Here is a 20,277-nt window from a genome sequence, read left to right as displayed (position 1 = left end):
CTCCTCCCCGTGTTTCCCCCTGCCCTGTGGGCTCTGGGGCTGAGCCAGGTGGATATTTTAATTTATTTCTTTTTTCCTGGAAGATGTCAGCCCAAGAAGTCAAGGAAGTCCTTCGAGGCGAAATCCCGCTTGTGACGAGACTATAAAAGGAAAGCTGCGAAGGGGAGCTGGAGGGGAACGCCGCGAGGTCGGAGCGCAGGCACTGAGTGTGAGCCCCTGAGAGCATATCAGGCGTGTGATGATAATTTAGTCCCCAGGAATCTTTCCAGCAGAGCAACAGAAAAAAAAAGAAGAGCAGGAGCAGGGTGATTTCTGAGGCAGACTCATTTTGTTGGTGAAAGGGAATTATAAAAGCACCCACTCCCTTCCCTACGGTAGTGTCAACACCTTTCTTTTTCTGGTTTCCCTTCTAGTCGCTGATTGTTCTCTTCCCTGGAGCAGTTCAACGGGTAGAAGCGTAGCGAGGGCATTGGCAGCTTTTACCTCAGCATCATCCAGCCCTGCTGAGAGGCACTCGACGCAGAACGGTGCTAAAATGCTGGCAGAGGTACGGCCCTGCTTGTTCTGGCTCTCCTAGCGCTCTTACCGCCAGCCAGAGGGAAACTGCAAGCCACAGAGTCTGGGGTTAGAGGAGTCAAAGAGATTGCGAATCCTCGGAGGTGTGTGTGTGTTGCCGCTGGCTGGGTTTCCAGTGATGGGGGATTGAGCCGGTCTCTGACAAGGCAGCAAATCCAGAGCTGCTGTGCTGGGGAATGCTCTGAAACGCTCGCAGGCAGGCTCTGCAGTCAGGCTTGTCGAGTTGCTGCAGCTCTTCTCTGCGCCAAGCGGTGTTTCTCTTTTGGATGGTTGTGGTGTTAAACGCTTCAGCAATAAAGAGGCTTTGTTGTGGTCTCTGCAGCGCTGCTTTTGCCTTGGCTAGCAGCAATCTTTTTGTTTGAATAAATACTTTCCCTGGAGTTGGCTGTGGGGGCATGTGTGGGCACGTGTGTGTGTGCGCCTCTGCTTGTGGGTGTACGTTGGACACAGCTGTGAACAGGCAATTCTGGTAGGTTCAGCACTTGCCCAAACTTGTTGTTTCTGAGCGCCAGAACAATGTGCTTTTCCTCGCAGTTAGGAATGCTGGCCACTGTCACGGGATTTTAACAGTGTTTGAGTGAAATTTATGGATGCTTTCCAGCCACGGGCAGAAACTGTTGCTAGCACCTGGCTCAATGCTGTATTTAGGCTCAGGAAGTAATCAGCATTTGCAGCACCAGAGGTGCAGCTTCTCAATCGGTGCTGTGGCAGGACTAGAGCTGGACAAGCCGTGCCCTACTTATGCTGCGGGGACCAGCTCACATGCGGTAGCATACTTTGTAATGTACGGGTGAAGGTCACACAGTGACCCATTTCCACTTAAGTTTCAGGGGGATCAGTAACAGCCCTGCTACAGGCTGGTCATAAAAGCACACAACTCCCCTGCTTTTTCTCATCTTCCTCCCATTTATGTCTCCAGTCCAGAATCCCCAAACCCAACTGAATTAAAATTGAACATTCAAAGATTCAGGCTGCCTTTAGGCTCTAAGGAACAGAATGCCATCCTGTTAATAGCTGCTGGGTAGTCGTTTCAAAACCATTTCTTTTCAGCAGGCACTACCATAGCAAATTCCAGCAGCGAATGTATTTCTGGCCTGGTGTGCCTCTAATCCCACAGCTGAGTTTTACATGTGATCTCTTTTGAAATGCTAGAACTATATATTTCTTAAAATTCCAGACAGAGATATTTCTAGGATTTGGCATTTAGAGTGGCAACAGGATTGTTTATAGGAAGAGAAGGGAAAGGATGGAAGGAGGATGTTGACCTAGCAGCCCTACAAACCTACCGCACTTAATCCACTTATCGCTCTGAATTCCTGAAGCAGATAAATGCTGATAACAGTTAAAACACATCACTGACAGGAGCAGCATGTTCTGTCCTCTAGAAATACATCAATGCTGGAAATTGCAAAGCTGCGTGCTACCATGGGGATGAGCGTGATATAAGAGCTGAGGAGGCCCTCACTGTTCAGTGGAGTTCTTCCACAGGAGGGTAGCTTTTCCCTCCCTCCCCCAGCTATCTTGAGATGCAATTCAGGCCTGAGAAACACTGCTGAGCATCACTGTGACCCCACAGCCCCCCAGAGCCACAGCTGCCTGATCTGTGCCTACATATCTGAAATACCAAGTGGGCCCCCAGTGTCTTGTTACCGCTCTTGATTGTCCTTGCTGCTCAGCGTTAAGACCTGCGAGGAGCGATTTGCAGCTGAGACCAGCCCTGTGCAGCTCACGTCAGCATGTCTTGGGGAGAGGAGTTCGTTTTGGCTAATCTGAGCTAAACCTTCCCTGGAGGAGTGCAGCTGCTGCACCAGCCTTGCAGAGCCACACAAAGCCACTTGCTCCTCTCCCCATCTGTCAGGGCTCTCTGCAAGGTACTGGAGCCGTCCCTGGGCTCAGGGGAATGCAGCAGCCGCAGCTGTGCACTGCACCCCTGTGTCGAGACCCCTTCCTCCTGAGGATATGTCCCAGGCTGAACAGGAGGAAAAACGCTGTAAACTAAAGATGGTTTTGGAGCAAACCTTGCTCATACAAACTCAACAGACAGAGTGATTTTGACTATTCACTGTTTACAAGCTCATCTGCCGTCTTAGGCCTTTCTCAGAACAGACTGCACAGCTATCCACCAGTCTCCGCAATCCAGCAGGCAGTGTGAGCAGGCACCCTTGAAGTTGCAGCAAAGTGTTTTCTTGTGGACAGTACAAACGTCTCTCAAGACGTCTGAAAGGAGGAAGCTGTCTGGAGAGAAGGGAAGACCTCTCAGACATGAAGATTTTTTGAGTCAGACACCGCTCAGCTGTTGCATTGCAGATGTCTTAGGTAAAAACAAGCTTTCACTGAAATCAAAGACTCTTCATGAGTTTAAGTGGTAGGATCCTCCCACAAAGAGAGGGCTTCTTCAAAGGGTTCTCCGTAGATTTCCCTACAATAGATTTCTTAAGGCTTGCCTGCATTGTGAAGCTGATTTAGAGCCAGCATCATGTGAATCTGAAACATCACAGCTGTTATGGATGAAGTCACTGCCTGCTTGTTCTCACTTCTGCAATTCGAGTGCCGTCCTCCACAGTAACCTAACCTCGAAGCAGGCTGTGGAGGGAAGCGCTGGGCTGTAAGGAGTGCAGTAGGGCTGTTTCTTTCTGCTGACTGCTGCTGCAGGTACTTGTTTTCCATTCTGAAGGTAAAATAGGTTATCTCATGCTTGAGTGTTCACATGAAGAACTAGTTTGATTGTGCTGCTCTGCCATGAACCCATGCGCTGTCGCACTGTTAGCGATTCCTCCATGTAAATGAACGGCTTGAGTAAGATAATTTGAAGTAAGATGCCATTATTCCAAAATATTGGTGGTCAATGCAGTGAGATAATCAGTAACAGCTGTTCCAAAATAACTGCATAAACAAATCCTTGCAAAACTGTGGTAAACATCCCAATGTACTATTTCTAAGCTTGTCCGTTGCTCCGGAATCAGTTGAATCATTCACTGAATTGGACCACGTTTACCTCAAATGACCTCAAAAGGTATCAGTCGAAGCACACTTTTTCCATATTCCAACTTGGGGCTTCGGTCACTACGGATGGTGACAAAGTTTGCTTTAAATGCGCGTGATATTTTACGGTCATTGGAAGACAAAGCTCTCTGTGTTAAAGAGCTTACAGTTTAATCTTTGGACGCTTGCTGATAGGTGTAACACCGTGATAATAGTACAGAGAAATGAACCACGGTGCAGGGAGGAGTCTGACAGAAAAGCAGAAGAGCCTGCATCTGCCGGAAAGAGCTTGCCAAAAGCAGTGTGAGTCTGTCCCGCCTGTCCCTGCACAAACGGGAGGGGATCAAACAGCTCCTCAGCCGTGGAAATACCTGACAAAATCCAATCTCTTTTGCCTTTTGGATCTTCATATCTGATTGCTTTCTTACAGCCTTTTGACCCTACCATGGCCTCTAATCTAAAAGTCATCTTCCTGTTTCTTTGGTCGCTTCTCTGTGAAGGTAAAAAAAAAATATTTTTTTTCCTTTTGTTTACTCTCACGTTTGTTCATATTAGAGCATTTCCAGCTGCTATCTTTTTCTAATTTCCAGAGCTCCCCTCTAGGAATTTGCACACTGCTGCTATTTCTGTCTTTTAAGCATTTCAAAGCTCAGAGAGAGAATCCTTAAGAAAGGGGGAACATGGGAGAAGGGTTATATAACCTAAATAAAATGGTTGGGCTTTATCCCTGGCATGTTCTTCTCAAGGTAATGGCTCCTGGGAAGCTGCAAAAAGACGGATCTCTCCTCTGTTTTGTTAGAGCAATGCTTTGCAATGTCTTGTATAAAAACTACATTCATGTGTGTTCTGCTGGGTACAGATGAGGATAAGGATGATGAATTATTTTTGAAAATAAGGCACAGAAGAGACTACTCAGGTTATCACTCCCATGGTGGCTGCGGGATTTTCTGTTGCCTTCTTTCCATAACGCTGTATCTAGTGCACACAGGACTGAGCACTCACAAAGACCGTGTCCCTTAGGACTGTATTGTATCTCAGTCGCTTTTACAGCTAAGAACCTCTTTCTAATGATGTAACCTAATCTCTTCTTTACTCTTAGGGTATTGTCCCTGGCTGTGTCATCTGTAGGGGATTTTTCTTAAGTGATGTTACCTCCCTGAAGTCTGTTCTGGGCAGAGCTCGTGCCCTCCTTCTGTTATTCCACCCCTCTGTTCTCCTTAGTGGTCTGCATTCAGTAGCGTTAAGTCAAGAGCTGCCTCCTCTGATGCCGAGTCCCACCACGCAGAGGTGATGCTGTTGCGATGCAGCGTTATTGCGTGATGACAGGAAAGCCAGCCTGGCTGTGCTCTGGGACTGCCTTATTAGCGCCTGATTATCAGCCTGTTCGTAGATGCTGAACCCCAGAGAGTCCCATCAAAACCGTGAATGGTTTTGCCTGCCCATCCTCTACTTTCCCTCTATATTTTCCCCTTCTATTTTCTTGTCTCGGAAAGAATCCCGAGTCTTTCATTTTGTAACAAGACTTGATGCAAGTTTCCAGTTCCCTTTTTTAAAGACAACAGTGCTTTGCACAGGCTTCCTCTTAAGGTGGTTTCTGTGTGGTATGGTAGCAGCTGCCAAATAAATCAGCTACCAGAGAATGACTGATGTTAAACCCAGACTTGGCTGTGTTGCCAAGAGGTTCTGTACCCCAGGTTCCTTACTAGCCTATGGCTCTCTCTCTCTCTTTTTTTTTTTCTTTTATTTTGCAAAACGGGGAGTGAACTACGGTGTGGATTCCCATCTGTGCTTACTCATCCTCTCTTGCAATACCCGACATGATTGTCTATGGAATTTCAATGACAGATTGCTTTCAACAGACCCGAGTAAGGAGGAAGCACATGAAGGGCATGTTCTCCCATCTCCCTACCTGAAATAGTGTCACATACAGATATTTAAGATCTGCAGATAGTTACTGTATCTAGCATCCACTCTTGTGCTTTGCTGCCCGTTTACTGCAGCAAAAGTTAGGAGTGATTAAGCCGTGTCTTATTTCTCATGGCCCAGCGTACAATGTGCAATTTCCTTCCTTATTCTTGTCTCAGAGATGCACAGTTCCACTGACACACCTGCTTGCACACAGCGCCTTCACTGGTGCACTGTGATCACGTGCACACGTACACGTCCAAGCAGAGGATTGTAACTCAGGAGTTACGGAGGATGTCCAGTGAGTGTTTGCCTTAGAAAACGGCTTTCCAGTCATCCTTTGTAAACAGTGTCACGCCAGCACAAAATCAGTTCACTTCCTGCTTCATTTCTGCTCTTTCTGTATGCCAGCATTGTGCCGAGGAGCTCACAAGGGAAAAGGGAAAGTCTGTGATTGCAACAGGCTATCTCAAATCACACAGCAATGACCTAAGAGTTGTGGCAGATCACACAGGGCATGTGCTCTGCATCACTCAGTTTCTGACAAGGGCCAACAGTGCTCGCTCCAGACATGCTTCCCGACGTATGTTTATTTTCACCACGTGATTGGGGCAGCAATTTTCTCCTGACTTATGGTGCTGTTAGGTGCCTGCTAACAATTATCACCCTTACAGGGGGAGATGTCAACGTACAGCAGAATCCTCTAATCCAGGTTGCACTGCTCAAGGAAGAAGTGTCCATCCCCTGTGAAGTCACCTTCCCTTACACCCTGAAATACACCAAATTTTCAATCTTCTATTACTGGATTAATTTGCTGGGTCAGAAGACATCCATCTACAATCGGGAAGAAAATGTACAAATCCCTCCTGGAGAGGAGAATAAGACCATTGCCAAATCCTACAATCACAAAACCATGCCACTTGAAAGCAACTTTTCTACGGGCACCTACTATTGCGAGGTCCAGTGGAGTGACATCCGGAAAATGGGAAATGGAGTGTTCGTCCTCGTGAGAGGTAAGTGAACAACCAGAAAGGAAGGGTGAACAGTTAAAAGTCAGCTGGACTTTGCTGTGAAAAGATGATCTTTGCTGTTCTCCTTTACCCAAACAAGCTATAAAGTAGGGCGGGAATAATACTTAATGCCCAATGCTTAAAGGCATCAGGGTTGAATGTGCTTCACACAGGGCTCATCGTAATGCCTGCCCCTTTTCCATGTGGCTGCAAGGGGTCGGTCGTTCTGTCGATGCACAGACTGGAAAACAAGGGAGAGCTTCTGGCCAAGGCAGGAGGAATGCTAAAGAGAAGTGATACGGCCGTGCATGCTGCTGACTGGCAGGATTTGCGTTGCTGAGCGCTGGCTATGAAAAACTTCTTAGGGTAAATGGGAAGAGCCGTGGTGAAAGAGCTTTGCTACACTGGTCAGAGGTGCCTGTAGTATCCACCCTGCTGGTTTGTGTAGCCGGTGTGCTTTCCACCATCTGCCTTTCTACCCCTATCTCTAAAGACCTTTGCTGGCCTCTACCTACCTAGCACCCTTTTTGGCTCTCATATTTATATCATCTCCCTCTAATCAACATGAAGTGCAGCTGCTTATATCCCGTCTCCTTTGCATGATTCTCCAGCTGCACGCTGCTCTCTGTTCAGTCAGGCTGTGTTTTGAAGCATGTGTGCATCCGTACAACCTTTACTGCTTCTGTAGTTTAGCTCTCCTAGGGCTTTTGGCCAGAGTTAAAAACACAACGGAATTATAACTTCCACTCACACTGTGAATCTTTTGCCTTCTTTCCCACAGGGACAGGGTACATCGAGACCTCCTACGGGCGGGACATCCTCATTACCTTTACCACTCTTCTGGCTGCACTGAGCATCATTGCAACAGCTCTGCTCGTGTGGAAAAGAAAGGCAAGTTATTACCAAATAAAAACCAATACCTGACGTGACCCATCCTAGGAATTTATTTCTCTTGCTTCTAACTTGGCTGGATTGGAACTCCCCATGCTGAAATTTTCCATGCTGGGTGTCTGTCTCAGGTTTATTTTCTTTTTTTAAAGTTCAGTCATTCTGAGAAAAAAAGATTACAGAAAAGACAAAGCGAGCTATTGATTTGTCCATTAAAGACATTCTGGTAACCATTCTGAGTCTGGTGTGCTCTGCTTTAGAGCAAGGGTCTGACACAGGGCAAGAAGTCACACCAGCAGCGTGCTGGCCCTGAGAATATTCAAGCAGATGCAGCCTTGTGAGGGGTCTCTGGAAATTTGCAGTTTGTGTACGGCCGGTTGTGGCTCTTGTCAGTTTATCAGCTCGGTTTTCTAAAGGAGCCCACGCGAGGCTGCCTTTCCACACAGTGTCAGTCTGACAGGTAGTGTGCCCTGGGCACCAAAGCAAGTCTCTTGCAGCCCTGGTGGCAGGGGGAGAGCAGGGCTTTCCCCATGTCTCATCTTCTTTCAGGATGGGGGCTGCTCTGATGCAAAGGCATGGCCTGATTGTGAGGAAACTCTGCGACCGCTTTCCTGAGCCATGGGCACCACAGAAGACAGCAGTCTGCAGTGCGAAGGGCATGGGAACCAGAACCTTGGGCATGTGCTCGGCAGATAAAACATTAAGAGACAGGGTTGGGGGGGAAGGATGGGTCAAGGGTCCCAAGGAAGCCCGTGTAGAGGTCCCAGCTGACTGGAAAAAAAGAGTGAGACAAGGACTTGAGGCTCAACCTGTTTTAGTTGACTCTGAGCAGGCTGTGGATCGGACTAGACAATCTCCAGAGGCATCTTCCACTTTCAGCAGTTCTGTGAGGATGGAAGAGAGGAGCCTTGGGAGGCAAGTGGACTGGGAGCCAGAGCGAGGAAGTACTAGAGCACGGAGGAGGATGTTAAGACTGGATTGACAGGGACTCTGGGGTGAGAAGACTAGAGGCACAGGCTGGGGCCAGTTGGGTAAGGAAAAGCAGAGGGCAAAGGGGAAATCAGAAGTGGAGAAGAAAGGGTATATAGAGCAGGAGAAGAAGAGCCAAAAGTGGGGGCAAAGGTCTGAATGAGACAGGGGAAAAGACTTTGAGGTTGTGATACTGTAATATCTGTTGACCAAGCAAAATCTGCTGTTCCTAGTAGTGCCTCCTCCAGGCATTCAAAACAATATCCTCTGCACTCCTCCTGACATCTCAAGGCTGGCTTAAATAGTCCTGATGTCTTTTAGAACGGAATTTGGGGATTGATGCTTTTTAGGTAGTGTATCCCGCCATATTTTCTCTTACAAGCTGCCCTCTGCCACCACAACAGCAGGCTTTTCACGTGGAGGCTGTGTTGCTGGTGCCGACCTCTGACTCCAAGGAGCACCAGGCTTCAGCGCGCACAGTCAGAGCTTGTGAGATGGAAAACAGAGAGGCAGCAGTTGGCAGGCCTGCAAATCTCGTGAGACTTACCTTGCAGGCAGGCAGATGGAGGGGCAAGGAGTGAGGGCTGGAGATGGGCCCCCATCGCTGCCTGCCTAGACAGCATCTCCAGGGGGATGAGGGGGGAGGCACCGTCACGACTTGCCGCTTGGCATCTCTAGGCTTCGAGGTAGGCCAGCAAGTCTCAGACCTGCGGGCACTCCTCGGGGCCTGGAGAGATCAGGCAGTCATTACAGTTGCCCTCCTGCAGAACACAGTCCGTATTTCTCACCACAGCTTGCTCAGACCTGCTGGTTTAAAAATGTTTATCTTTAAGAGAAGCTATTTAGCATCCTCCTTAGTTACTAATGGACTGGAAAGCAGTTCATCGTTTTCATGTGATGTGAATATAATCATCCCACTTCTTTCCGAATTAGAACAGAGATACTTAGCAAAGCCTGCTGCCTTTTCTGCCTCTTTCTCTTGCTTGCTGAGCAGGGCTAACCCTTATCTGAGCATGAATGGAGCATGTTCAAGGAGAAGTCATCTGATGCAAGAAACATTTCGGAGGAAGAGGCCTTCTTCCTTCAGCTCCGTGCTGGACTTGCACGTTAGCGTATCACTGACTGTATGGCATCATTAATGTCTGCCTGGTGCTCTTCCCTAGATTCTGTGTATTAGCACCTTCCCAGCCAAATCCTGACAGAAGTCTCTGCATTCTGCCTCTGTGAAATCCCCCTCGCACTTTGAATGTGGCCCTGCTTTTCTCCCTGTCCTGCAGTATTGTTGTGTGCTGTCCAATATCTCTGCCCCCCATCCAGCTTAGTGTCAGTGCAACTGATTTCTGTATACAGACAGAGCCCAGTTCTCCTTTCCAATGCTCCAGTGTCAGTTGTCAAACTCCTTCCTTTTACCTTGAGGAAAGTGGAGGGCCTGTGTTGTGCATAGAGTCAGCATTCTTTGCTTCTGAAACGCTCAGGGGGTGTGCGAGCTGCTGGCTTTGGCATGTCTCTGGCATTCATTTCATTTTTGGGGAGGTGGTGTTTTCTCCAAATGTGTGATTTGGTGTCTTGTCCTGAGCAGGTATTGTGTCCTAAAAGGAACCAGCTAAATATACTGAGACAGAAGGTAGAAACTCGGCCTCCTTCAGCCAGCCCGCCACCACCTTCTCCTGTTTATGACGTGAGTACCAGAATCGCCCTCCATCCTTGTGTCCACGTCATGGTACAACCCCTCCTTTCCCTGACCTGCCATGGTACAGGCGAGGTGACAAAATACCAGTATTGTGATGTGAAACAAGCAGTCGGCCTGGTACTGGTGATCCTGCTTCTGTGCTCTGCTCCTCTTGGGACTGTGCATGTTGCACGTCTCCATCCTGATCCCAGTGCCAACGCCTTGCGCCATGCCCAGCAGCCCTGCTCCAGCACTGGTGGGCAGGAAGAAAGTGAAGGGAGTCTCCTTTTTGGAACATTTCCCTTTTCATCACTTAGAATTCAGCCAATCGACTCCTCTTTCCATTCCCCAAACTGGAGAACACCAACTGCTCCCGCTCCCTGAGCCCAGTAGCAGCAGCGTCAGAGGTAATAGGATTGGTGTGGCTCTCCTCAAATGTCAAGCCCAGACCTCGGCTACCTCAAGTAACCATGACCCCTAATCACATTTACAGCCCATCCAGCTCCATTTAAAATGTATTCCTTCTTTTTCCTTTCACTCCCATGGGAGGACCACTCAGCAAAGAAGAGAATGATTATTTTTTTTCCACGTGGTCTGTGGGACAAACGAGGAGGAATGAAATGAAAGGGAGTAGAGAAGGATGTTGCCTGAATATTAGGAAACCTTTCTGACTGTGAGGTCTATAAGGACTGGAAAAGCCTCTCCAAGGAAAACCTGTAAGCTCTGCTGCATGAATCATTTAAACTAAACAAAGTGGAGCTCTGGAGAATGTACTACAGAGAGGAGCAAAGCCCTGCCAAGGAGGCAGGGAAATCTGATAGGGGGCAGATATGAAAACAAAGGCACTCCTGCCCCCTTCTCATTCTCACTTCCCAGGTGGGGGACACTGTTTTGTGGCTCTTCAGTTTTTGGAGTAGAGGTTTAAAAGAAAGCCCTGTATATTGTATGTGATACGTTTATTCTGGGTAGAAAGCAATGCTTTGGGTAAAGGATGTTGCAGGTTATAAACCTTTTCATTTGTATCAGGTAATTTCTTTTTAATTCAGGCTTTTAAAAATCCGATTTGGAAGTTTCCTGCCGAAGTGGATGATTTCTGCAAGGAGACCAAAAAAAAAAAAATCAAATCCATTTCTCGCTCAGTCGGCCTCGTCATGCATCCTTAGCTCCATCTTAATTACATGTTTCATCATGTTGTTCTGTTCAGGAGGCCCCGCTAACGCTCATACAGCAAGCCAGCAGAGCCAGCCTTAGGCGCAGGCAGTCCTGGTAGCTGGCTGAGCTCCTGTGCTTGCAGGAGCGCTCCAGACCTGGCCCATGCAGCCTTGCCCCGTAGCCTGCTAACTGCCCGCCAGCTGCGCAGGGCTCTTGGCCAGCCCAGCGTGCAGGGCGGGCAGCTCAGCCCCCTTCGGCAGAACAGCAAGCAGCCTCGAATCGTCTCGTGCGTGCTACGGGGTACGAGGCTGCCCTGTGGAGCAGCTGCTGTGACTCGCTCGGGCGTGAGGCAGCAGCTCCCGCAGCAGAGGTGGCACAGGGTGAGGAGGTGGGAGCGTGGGGCCGCGAGGTGGAACGCGGGGGGTAACGGGGAAGAGAGGGCGAGAGCCCTGGGGTGGAGACCGTGCTTTGTGAGGTCCTGTTGGTGTTGAACTGGGTGTTGAACTTAGCACTCGTTTCGTGGTTGGGGGGGGAGGCAGAAATCTGTGGTTGGCACGGGGGTAAGATAAGGCAAGGGAACGGGATGGATGAGTGAGAAGAGACTTTGAGTAATGAGATAAAGAGGATTAGGTAAAGGGACGGGAGGCCAGCACATGCCAGATGTGCTATCCGTGGGGGAAAGCAGATCAGAGTCCAGAAAAAAGTCAGGGAGTCGCAGTGTTCTTGCAGGCCTGGAACCAGGAGCAGCAGGAGGCAGGACTGGGCATCAAAACAAGGGCTTCGAACTGGCTGGTGCAGCTCATTAAATGCTCTGTGCTGTCTTCCCTGGCAGCAGGGCTCACCCCTGGCACAGAAAGGCTCCTAGCACACCTCCTGCAAAGCCCTTCTGCTGCACATCACTAGGAGCAAATGCCCTCCCCGCCGCCTCTTCCAGGCGCCACAGGTTACCTTGCGGTACTTGGGGTTGGGTGTCAGCAGTGAAAAACAGCTCAGGGCAGTAAAAAACCCTGCAGGGTGTGTGGGGGCGAGGGGGCAGAGCTACGCTGCCATGCGTTATTGGGCCCTTTTGCCCTCCTGCAGCCCCGGAGCAGCTCATTGCACTGGCAGGACCAAAATCTGTATTTTCCTCCGTTTTCCCGCTCGGCTGCCTAGTTAATGAGCAGCTTGGAAACAACAATCCGAGGGCCTCGCTTCATCCGCTTTACACTTCAAACAAGCTTTTTTTTTTTTTCCCTTTTTTTTTTTTTTTTCAGCAGCAAACAGAGCTCCTGCAGCGCAGGCGGGTTCCAGAGCACAGGGGCTTTTCGGGAAAGCGTCTGGCAGCAGGGAGGAGAGGCCCGCGTGCCGCCGCTGCGACAGTAGCAGGTGGTCAGTGGCCAAGTGGAAGGAATTGATTTGCAAATGGCAGTTGGAGACACCGGCTTTCCAACTGGCCAGCAAAGGACGGGCATTGTTAACGGCCGTCACGAGAAGAGGGCCCGCAGACGGAGGGAGTCTCTTCTGGGGGTTAAGCACCAAAAGGATGCTTCTTGCTTGCAAGGGGCTTTGGGACTGGAGCAGTGAAAGAGACTGCCTGTCACGGCAAGGGGGCACGGAGCCGGGCTGCGGGGAGCAGAGCGCGCAGGACGAGGTCCTCACTGCCAGCATCACAAAGGGAATCGAGAATGAGGACGGGGAAATGGGATTTTGTGCGCGCGCATATGCACAGGCGAATAGTTGGGGATGGCTGCTCTAGGCAAGTGGGCTGTCGGGAGCGGGAAGCGGACGGGTGAAACACTTGGGCTGCTCCCGCAGGAGGAGTGGGGATGGGAGAGCTGCGTGGTGCCCCACTCCTTGCAGCCCGTCCTGTCCCACTGCTCGTTCCCAGCCCCGTTCCCAAACGCTGCTCCTTTATCATCTCGTCCTCTTTAAACCACGATCTCGCTGGCCACGACCCAAAAAGATGCTGAGCGTTTGCAACTCCCGACGAAATGACGGGGTGGGGGGGAGTCAAATGACCCCCCAGTTCGACCCCCCGTATTTTGCTGGTCCCCCTCGCCGTGCTGCAGGGCGCCTCGCTCCCTCTGCAGCCTCTCCACTAGTACCATCTGCCCCTCGTGCGGCTGCAGCTCCTCCCATCCTCCCGTTGCCAGAGAAACAGCCACCTTGGCAACCTGCTGTCATCCTTGAAACACACATGGAAAAGTCCTCCTGATTGTTATGTTTGATCCTTCAGGCAGATCTGGAACATCACTCAAACTGACATGCATCTCTTGTGACACGATTACCTGGGGGACCAGCGGGTGCAGACACATGTAGGATGTGTGTGTGTTTCTCTGCGTATCCGTGCGGGACCGTGGATATGTCTGTGGGCCTGCGAGTGTATTGATTTTTTTTTATTATTATTATTATTCTTTGCTCGCTCTACGAAGAAATGAGAGTTCTGGCTTGGAAATAAAAAAATCAAAACAAAAGCAAACCAAAACAAAACGGCAACCAGACAATAAATAGAAATGGTGCCTGATGTAAGGTTTCCTGTTTTCAACAGCCCTTGTGTTCCAGAAGCCCAGCCTAGCCTCCCCTCTCACCCTTGTGTGCCCAGAACAACCAAAAACAAGAGCTTTTTGGGCGTCAGGCACCTAAACAGTCCTGGGCGATGCAGGGTGCCGCCTGTTCCCTGTGCTCCCCGTGGTGCTCGGTACCCGTTCAGGAGGCAGAGGGGCCTCCGTTTTGCATTGCTGTATCGGTCTGGAGTGGACGGAGGCAGGGGCATTGCCATTGTTCTCTCACTGCCTTACACGGGGTAGGTAACATCAAAAGCTGTCTCTGTGAGGCTGAAAAAGGACCGTGATGTAGCTGCACTGTAAAGATTTCAGGGGAGAATGGATTTTCTTTTTGCACACGTTGAGGACAGGAACTTTGGAATTTTGGAGACATCAGAGGTTCCTCAGAAATGTCAGGCACGAGTCGGGGAACAACCCAATGGGCCATCAGATGTGCTTAAACCTAAGCGTTTTTTTGAACCCTCTCTTCTCTTTGCAGTGCCTGAATTCGCAGCAAGTCGAGGTCTACTCTGTCCTTGAGAGCAACACAAAGAACCCAGAACCCAGAAGGAATCATCCAGGGGAGGTAAGGGCTGGGACCCTGTTCTTGGAGAGTTCCCTTATGCGCTGGGCACGTGGGAAGAGAAAACCCAGAGCCACCGCGGCCCTAGCTGGCATTAAGTGTGTCTGCTATTTCCCCACCTCCAGCCCCACTGAAAGGGGAAAACGGGACATGGCGTCCACTCGCCAGCTGTGCTGCACGTGCGGTGTGTCGTCCCTCTTCCGGCACAACCCTTGCTGCTGCTGCGTTACTGGTTCTGGCAGGCAGATGCTTTGCTGTGTGATGTTCCCTGGAAGGTATCGAGATGTTTGGCATTGTTGCTCCCGCTCAAAGGGTCAGACGTTCGTGGAGAGTTGGCCAGATGCTGTCCCCCACTACTCTCCCTTCCAGATTGTTTAGGCAGTTAAGAAGTCCCCCAGCGTAGAGGAATCTGTGCGCTGGGGGCAGACCATGGGCACACCTTTGCTCTCACTGGCATTAAGCACCTGAGAGCCATTTCCTGGTAGCAGAAGCTACGATGGCCTGAACGGAGGCAGGAAAAGGCAGCGTGGCTATATTTTGGGCTTGGATCTTCTTGCTGGTCTGGGAGTTATGAGTTAGAGACGAGGAACCAAACCCACCCGTAATGAAAGTAGCCACACTGTGCAGGCGCTGATCAATTGTGGGGGCCGTATGGCACGGACCAGGGTCCCACGCAGCCCTGCACCCTGCCCTTGGCAAGCATCAGCTGTTCCAGAGGGACAAAGCTTGCATCAGGCACCCCAGTGAATGTTTCCTTCCTGTCCTCAGATCTCTGTTGTTCATTTGCCTTCCAGACCTCTTATCTACTTAAAAAATACGTTCACTCTTCTAACACTAGAAAATGTTCCTGAAAAATGTCCCCTTCTTCTCCCAGTGATGTCCCGCTGGGGAAAGTTCCCCAGGTTAACTATGCAGGGTGCAGCATGGAGCCAGCTTCAGCTGGCACCGACCCTCCCTTTCATGGAGGGCAGTATTTTCCAGCCTCTGAAGCACTTTCACAACTCCCAGCTTCAGGAAAAGGTGGAAGAAAACCAAGTGCTTTCTACATCAGAGCTAACTGCAGAGTGTTCTGCTCCCAGGGCCACCGGCATCCTGCGGTTAGTGCTGTGGCTCCACAGCAGCGGTGGCAGGGGCAGGGGCAGGTACCTGATTACTGCAGCTGGCTGCTGAGGGGAAGGATGGTTTGTGTTATATAGGCAGCCTTGTACTCCGGTGTGTAAGATGCACTGGGAAAGAGAGCATCCCTGTTTTTGTGTTCTTGCTGCATTTTGAATTAGTTGGGTAGGAAGAACAGTAAGTCCTGATCCCCCTTCCCTGTCCTATTTACTCTTCTGTACGCCTTTATCAGCTGCCCCCTTCTAAATGATTCAGTCTGGGCGAGGAGATGCAGTATCTGTGTTTGTTTTTTCCTGTCGTGGCGTTGTCTGGGCTGTGCTGAATCACCTGTGTGTGGCCCACACCGCTCAGCTGCTGCTTTAGGGGTCAGCAGCCGTGTGAAACAGAGCGGGAGCAAAGCAACAAAATGAGCAAAGAAGCATCTGTGTGCAAGCGGGTCTGGCTCCTGTGGTCTCTGTGGGAGAAACAGAGGAGGAGAAAGCAAAGAGAGGTGTGGGATGGGCTCTCACAGGCACCGAGAGTGTGCCCAGTCCTTGTGCTGCTCCGAAGGTAGGGAGGTGTGAGTAGCAGGGCCCCACTGCTGCATCCCACCTCAGGGGGAGCCAAAAGGGGCTTCTGAAACAGGAGCACCTGTGGGGAGTGGAAGGGGATGCCAAGGCCTTGGGATCTCCGCGCAGTGAAGGGCGACTGAAAATGGAAAAGGTGGGCGGGCTGGATTCAGCTCTGAGTTTGTTTCCCAGAAGCCAGGAACGAGTTTGGTTCCCCCCAGAAGGGATACGGCCTTCTCTGCACGGCACAGTTCGACTGCCCTGCCCGGTACGGCTGCAAGCACCTCGACCAGCTTCCCTCTCAGCCGTCCTGGGCTCTGACCGCCTGGGACACCGGCCCTGCAGCTGGCTGTGCCAGAACGTAACAGGGTGTTACGGGCAGAGAGCACCCGAAGGGAGAGTGTTTGCGAGCTGTCACTGCGCTGCCAGCCAGCCTGGGTGGCAAAGGGTTAATCCTCCAGAGCCTGTGCCTGCTTTGGAGGTGCCCGCGCTCAGCTCTTCTAAAACGCTTCCCTTTGGTGGTGGCAGCAGAGAAAAAGCTAGTGTAGGTAGGGCTCCATTCACCCTCTGGCACTTCAGCTACTTGCCGTGTAACCTTGCTTACGGCAGGCCTGTGCCACGCGGCGCTTAAAATATCAGTCTGTCAGCGCCTTGTCTGCACCAGGAGCGGCTGTGAGGAATAGACTCAACTGTTGAAGAAACAGGATTGAGGAGGTCAGGGAATTCCTCCTTCACAGAATCCAGAGTGATTTATTTTTTTTACCGAGTCCAATTTTCCCTCCCCTCCCTGTCTGACAGCTTTTTGGGGGAAGAGTGACAAGCAAAGGAGGCATCTTTATCCCTTGGGCTGGATTAGTCACGTTCGTCTCTGTCGGAGCAACATTTCTCAGTGTAGTGGCTTCCATTGCGGTGGATCACTTATAGCCATTTCCAACAGAGCAAACGTCAGTGTCTGCTGATTAAGAATTAATTCGTCTTCTTTTGAATAATTTTCCTCCATTTCTTTTTCCTCCTTTTCATCATTCTGCAGACATCTAAGAAGCAAGAAGCTCTAGAAGAATCCTCTGATACACTGTATGAGAATATCTAAGGGGGAAAAACTGACTCAGTGCGGACCAGACATCTTCCTGCACGACAGAACTACTTTCTGCATCCTCAGTTCTCTGCGAAGACCCACAGCGACTTCAGGGCGCAGCCACGGGGGACTTGTGAACCCCGGGCTCCCTCCGAACTGCCCTGCATTAACAACAGAATACATCTGTTCAAATCCCACTGGGGCTCAGTCTGCATTGATGCAGTGAAGATATTGTGCAGCGAAGCTGTTTGATGCAAAAAGAAAAGCTGGTTTTTGTCAAGCACTCGTACGTAGCTTAGACATGGTGCAGATGGGATCTGTGCACGTTTCTCTCACCTGGCCTGGCTGAAATACTTGAATCTTGATCTTCTGTAAGCAATAGCGCGATCCAGAGACCTCCCTGCTTGCTGGCCTGATCTTCCAATCCTGACCTGCAGCAGTCCGTCTGATCCTGTGCCTACAGTTTCCCTGACACAGCCGTCAGGCCTTCATGCATAGTTTAACTGAGATCCAAACGTCCACCTGCCCATTTTTTCCTTTCTCAGGAACCCCACAGTGAAACATGCTTTCTCATAATCTGCTAATCCCATCAAGTAGTCACAGATGCCTGCTGTGACCGTACTCAGCCGACCCAAATCAGTGCCTTGGAATAAATGCTTTCCCTTCAGCAATATCAGCAGTATACGGTGAGGAATGGATGCATGAACAGAGATAAAGATGGAAAAAAAGGAAGCCAGAGAAAATATCCCTGCCTGGCACTGCGTCTCAGTGGCAGTGCCCTTTCCGGAACAAGGAAATGGAACAAGGGGCTGGGAATCCGAGGAAAATGCCTTGCTGGGGCTGAACAGATCTGGGGCCAGGTTCCAGAGATGTTCAAGCCAAGCTCCCGAGTTTCCCCAGTTCTGAAATCTATAACAACTGGAGTGAGGAGGGAGGTCTTAGAGATGAATTTTCTATTACTGCTCCTCTCTCTCCTGTCAACTGGGACTTGCCTACCATTTGTGCTGATGGATATCCTAGTTCTGATAGGGAAGAAGCTACGTTAAATATCCATATAACGTGATCAAACCAGTGGATCAAAAAGCTGAGGCTGTTTTATCTCAGATTAAAAAAACGACAACAAAGTAACAACCAAACAAAACCAACCCAAAATAACAATACGTAGCATAACTTGAGAGGAATCATAGAAACCTCTTTAAATAAGAAGATCAAATTAAAACTGAGCTCCAGGGTCATAGGACCCTCTCTAGTTGAAGATAATGTTGCTATGCATCAGAGATAGAGGCTATGGAAAATGTCTCCGGGGCCTCCAACCTTCCTATACTATGTTTAAAGAGATAATCCGCTTATTGCTTTGCTCTTTTTATTAGAAGAGATTTCAAACATGCAATTTGGACTTTAACCACAGGAAAATGCTTTTTCTCTTCCCAGTGTTGAGGAATTCATTTCAAAAATAGCAATGAATAGACAGCATGGCTTATTAGACCTGTCTTCCATTTGTTAAATGATCGTAATAATTATAAATAAATATTTCTGAACTCAACAATTTTAGTATTTACTAATGTGACCAGAAATATAAATGAGGAGAAAACATTTGTCTTCATGGAAAAAAAAAAATTACAAGGATTGCACAGGTATAATATTTTCTTTCCTTACCAAATTTGAAGAATGATGAGATGAATTATAAATATGTTGCAGTATAGCGATAAAATATTCAGTGGAAGGTGGTGGATTAGATGAAGAGTTAAAACTTTCAAAGTAACGCTGCTTGGTTTTTGTGTTTGGCTTTTTAAATTTTCTAAATACTAAAAACAATGGTTAGTACTAAAAATTTCCTGGCAGAGATCTCACTTTGCAGTGCATTGTTTTGTCTCGTCCTTCTATTACCTTTCTAAATAGCGTTTCTTACATTTATGTCTGAACAGTTCTATATATTAAGTAGCTGAAGCCGTTTAAAATGAAACATAAGCAAAAATGGTACTTGGAATATAGGGGCTGTTCTAGACCAGCCAGTGCTGAAGTACCAAACGAATCGCAAGCAGTTATGATCAATTAAGTGAAAAAGTAAAAGTTTCCAAGGAGCACTGGGAAGGCTGGGGATTTGGGCTGTGCGCCAGAGCTCGTCAAAGTCAAGGGGAGTTGCTGTGTTGATTTCAGTGGGCTTTGGTCTGGCCCTGCAAGGCTAAAAGGCTGCTGCACGAGAAGGAGGAAGGTTGGAAGCTACGCAGCCAGAAGTTAGCGTCGCCTCCTTGGCATCGTGCACCGTGGGCAGCAGCAGTGGCATCTGAGGTTGTGAGAGAGAAAGGTGTAAAGGAGAAGATTGTGAGAGAAGGGGCGTTTTTAAATACAACAGAGTTTTCCAAGGAGGTATGAGGAAATGCCTTCAGGCACCAGTAGGAGAAAGTAGTAAATATAATTTATATAACATTGGTATAGCTATTTATAGCTGAGATTTGTTCAGGAAAAATAAAATAAAAAACCAGTCATTTGCTCTTTTTGTCTCACCTGGCTCTATGGTCCATGAGAATAGATGCAGAAAATGAGTGTTATTAGGAAGAGGAAAGGAGCTCATTTTTAAGTGTGGAGCAATACATATAATAAATAAAAGGAAGAAAATTTAACGATCAGCTCCCCCAGCTCCACACAGGACAGAGCTGATGACTGAGCCGTGTTTATTGCCCACATTTTGCTTTAAATTGAATGTTGAGAACGGATTCCTCTTTAAAACCGCGTCCCTGAGGGCCACAGCTCTGCTCGCTTCCCCCAGCATGGTGCTGCTGCGCGCAGAACGCGCTGTCAGGTTACGGTGGTGTAATCTTTGATTCCCAGGCGCCGGGAAAGCTAAGAGAAATTATCCCTTTGTATTGACAGGATTTCAGGCAAGCGGAGACACGTTATCAAAATAAGCGGTGGTGTGAGGTGGGAATGCACCGTCTGCTTTCCTCTACAGGAGGTGCTGTGCTAGCAGTAGGGGCCCTTGCCCTGTCCACCGGGAGCGAGCCCGCAGTCCTGAGGGGTGGATGCCGTGTCTCAGCGCGTTGCCTTAGCTGGCGTTGCTGTAAGGGGCGTTGGTGGCACTGAGATCATCCAGTCCCTAAAACAATCCCTTCACAGCGCTTTCCAGCCTTTTTGCCTTTGAGAAGGCAAAAAACGGAGCGCATGTGAGCGTGTCGGTGGTTTCATCCTTTTCTGTAGAGAACAAACTTGCACGGGTTCTGCTCTGCAGCATGAAGTACATCGGCTATATTTTGCCTTTTATCTGTAGACAAGAAAGAGCTCATT

General features: G+C 49.3%; 1 protein-coding gene across 3 annotated transcripts; it reads left to right on the top strand.

The window, feature by feature from the left end:
* The first annotated feature begins 553 nt into the window (after nt 1–553).
* On the top strand, nt 554–18,538 carry NFAM1 (NFAT activating protein with ITAM motif 1). 3 transcript variants are annotated; one of them, XM_083845016.1, is made up of 8 exons: nt 554–3,228; nt 3,754–3,861; nt 3,989–4,058; nt 6,138–6,476; nt 7,255–7,364; nt 9,910–10,008; nt 14,173–14,259; nt 16,951–18,538. In XM_083845016.1, exons 3-8 carry the CDS (start codon nt 4,004–4,006, stop codon nt 17,008–17,010), a joined length of 750 nt encoding a protein of 249 aa, XP_083701142.1. In that variant the 5' UTR covers nt 554–3,228; nt 3,754–3,861; nt 3,989–4,003; the 3' UTR covers nt 17,011–18,538. The 3 variants fall into 3 exon arrangements, with proteins under 3 accessions (XP_083701142.1, XP_083701144.1, XP_083701143.1); XM_083845018.1 differs by lacking the exons at nt 554–3,228; nt 3,754–3,861; nt 14,173–14,259; nt 16,951–18,538 and adding an exon at nt 12,408–14,148 and having other exon boundaries at nt 3,868–4,058; XM_083845017.1 differs by lacking the exons at nt 554–3,228; nt 3,754–3,861; nt 14,173–14,259; nt 16,951–18,538 and adding an exon at nt 12,405–14,148 and having other exon boundaries at nt 3,868–4,058.
* Nucleotides 18,539–20,277: the final 1,739 nt, after the last annotated feature.

The sequence above is a fragment of the Anser anser genome, assembly GCF_964211835.1.
Source record: "Anser anser genome assembly, chromosome: 1".
In the NCBI taxonomy this organism is placed as follows: Eukaryota; Metazoa; Chordata; class Aves; order Anseriformes; family Anatidae; genus Anser; species Anser anser.
This window is presented reverse-complemented; position numbering and strand designations above follow the sequence as displayed.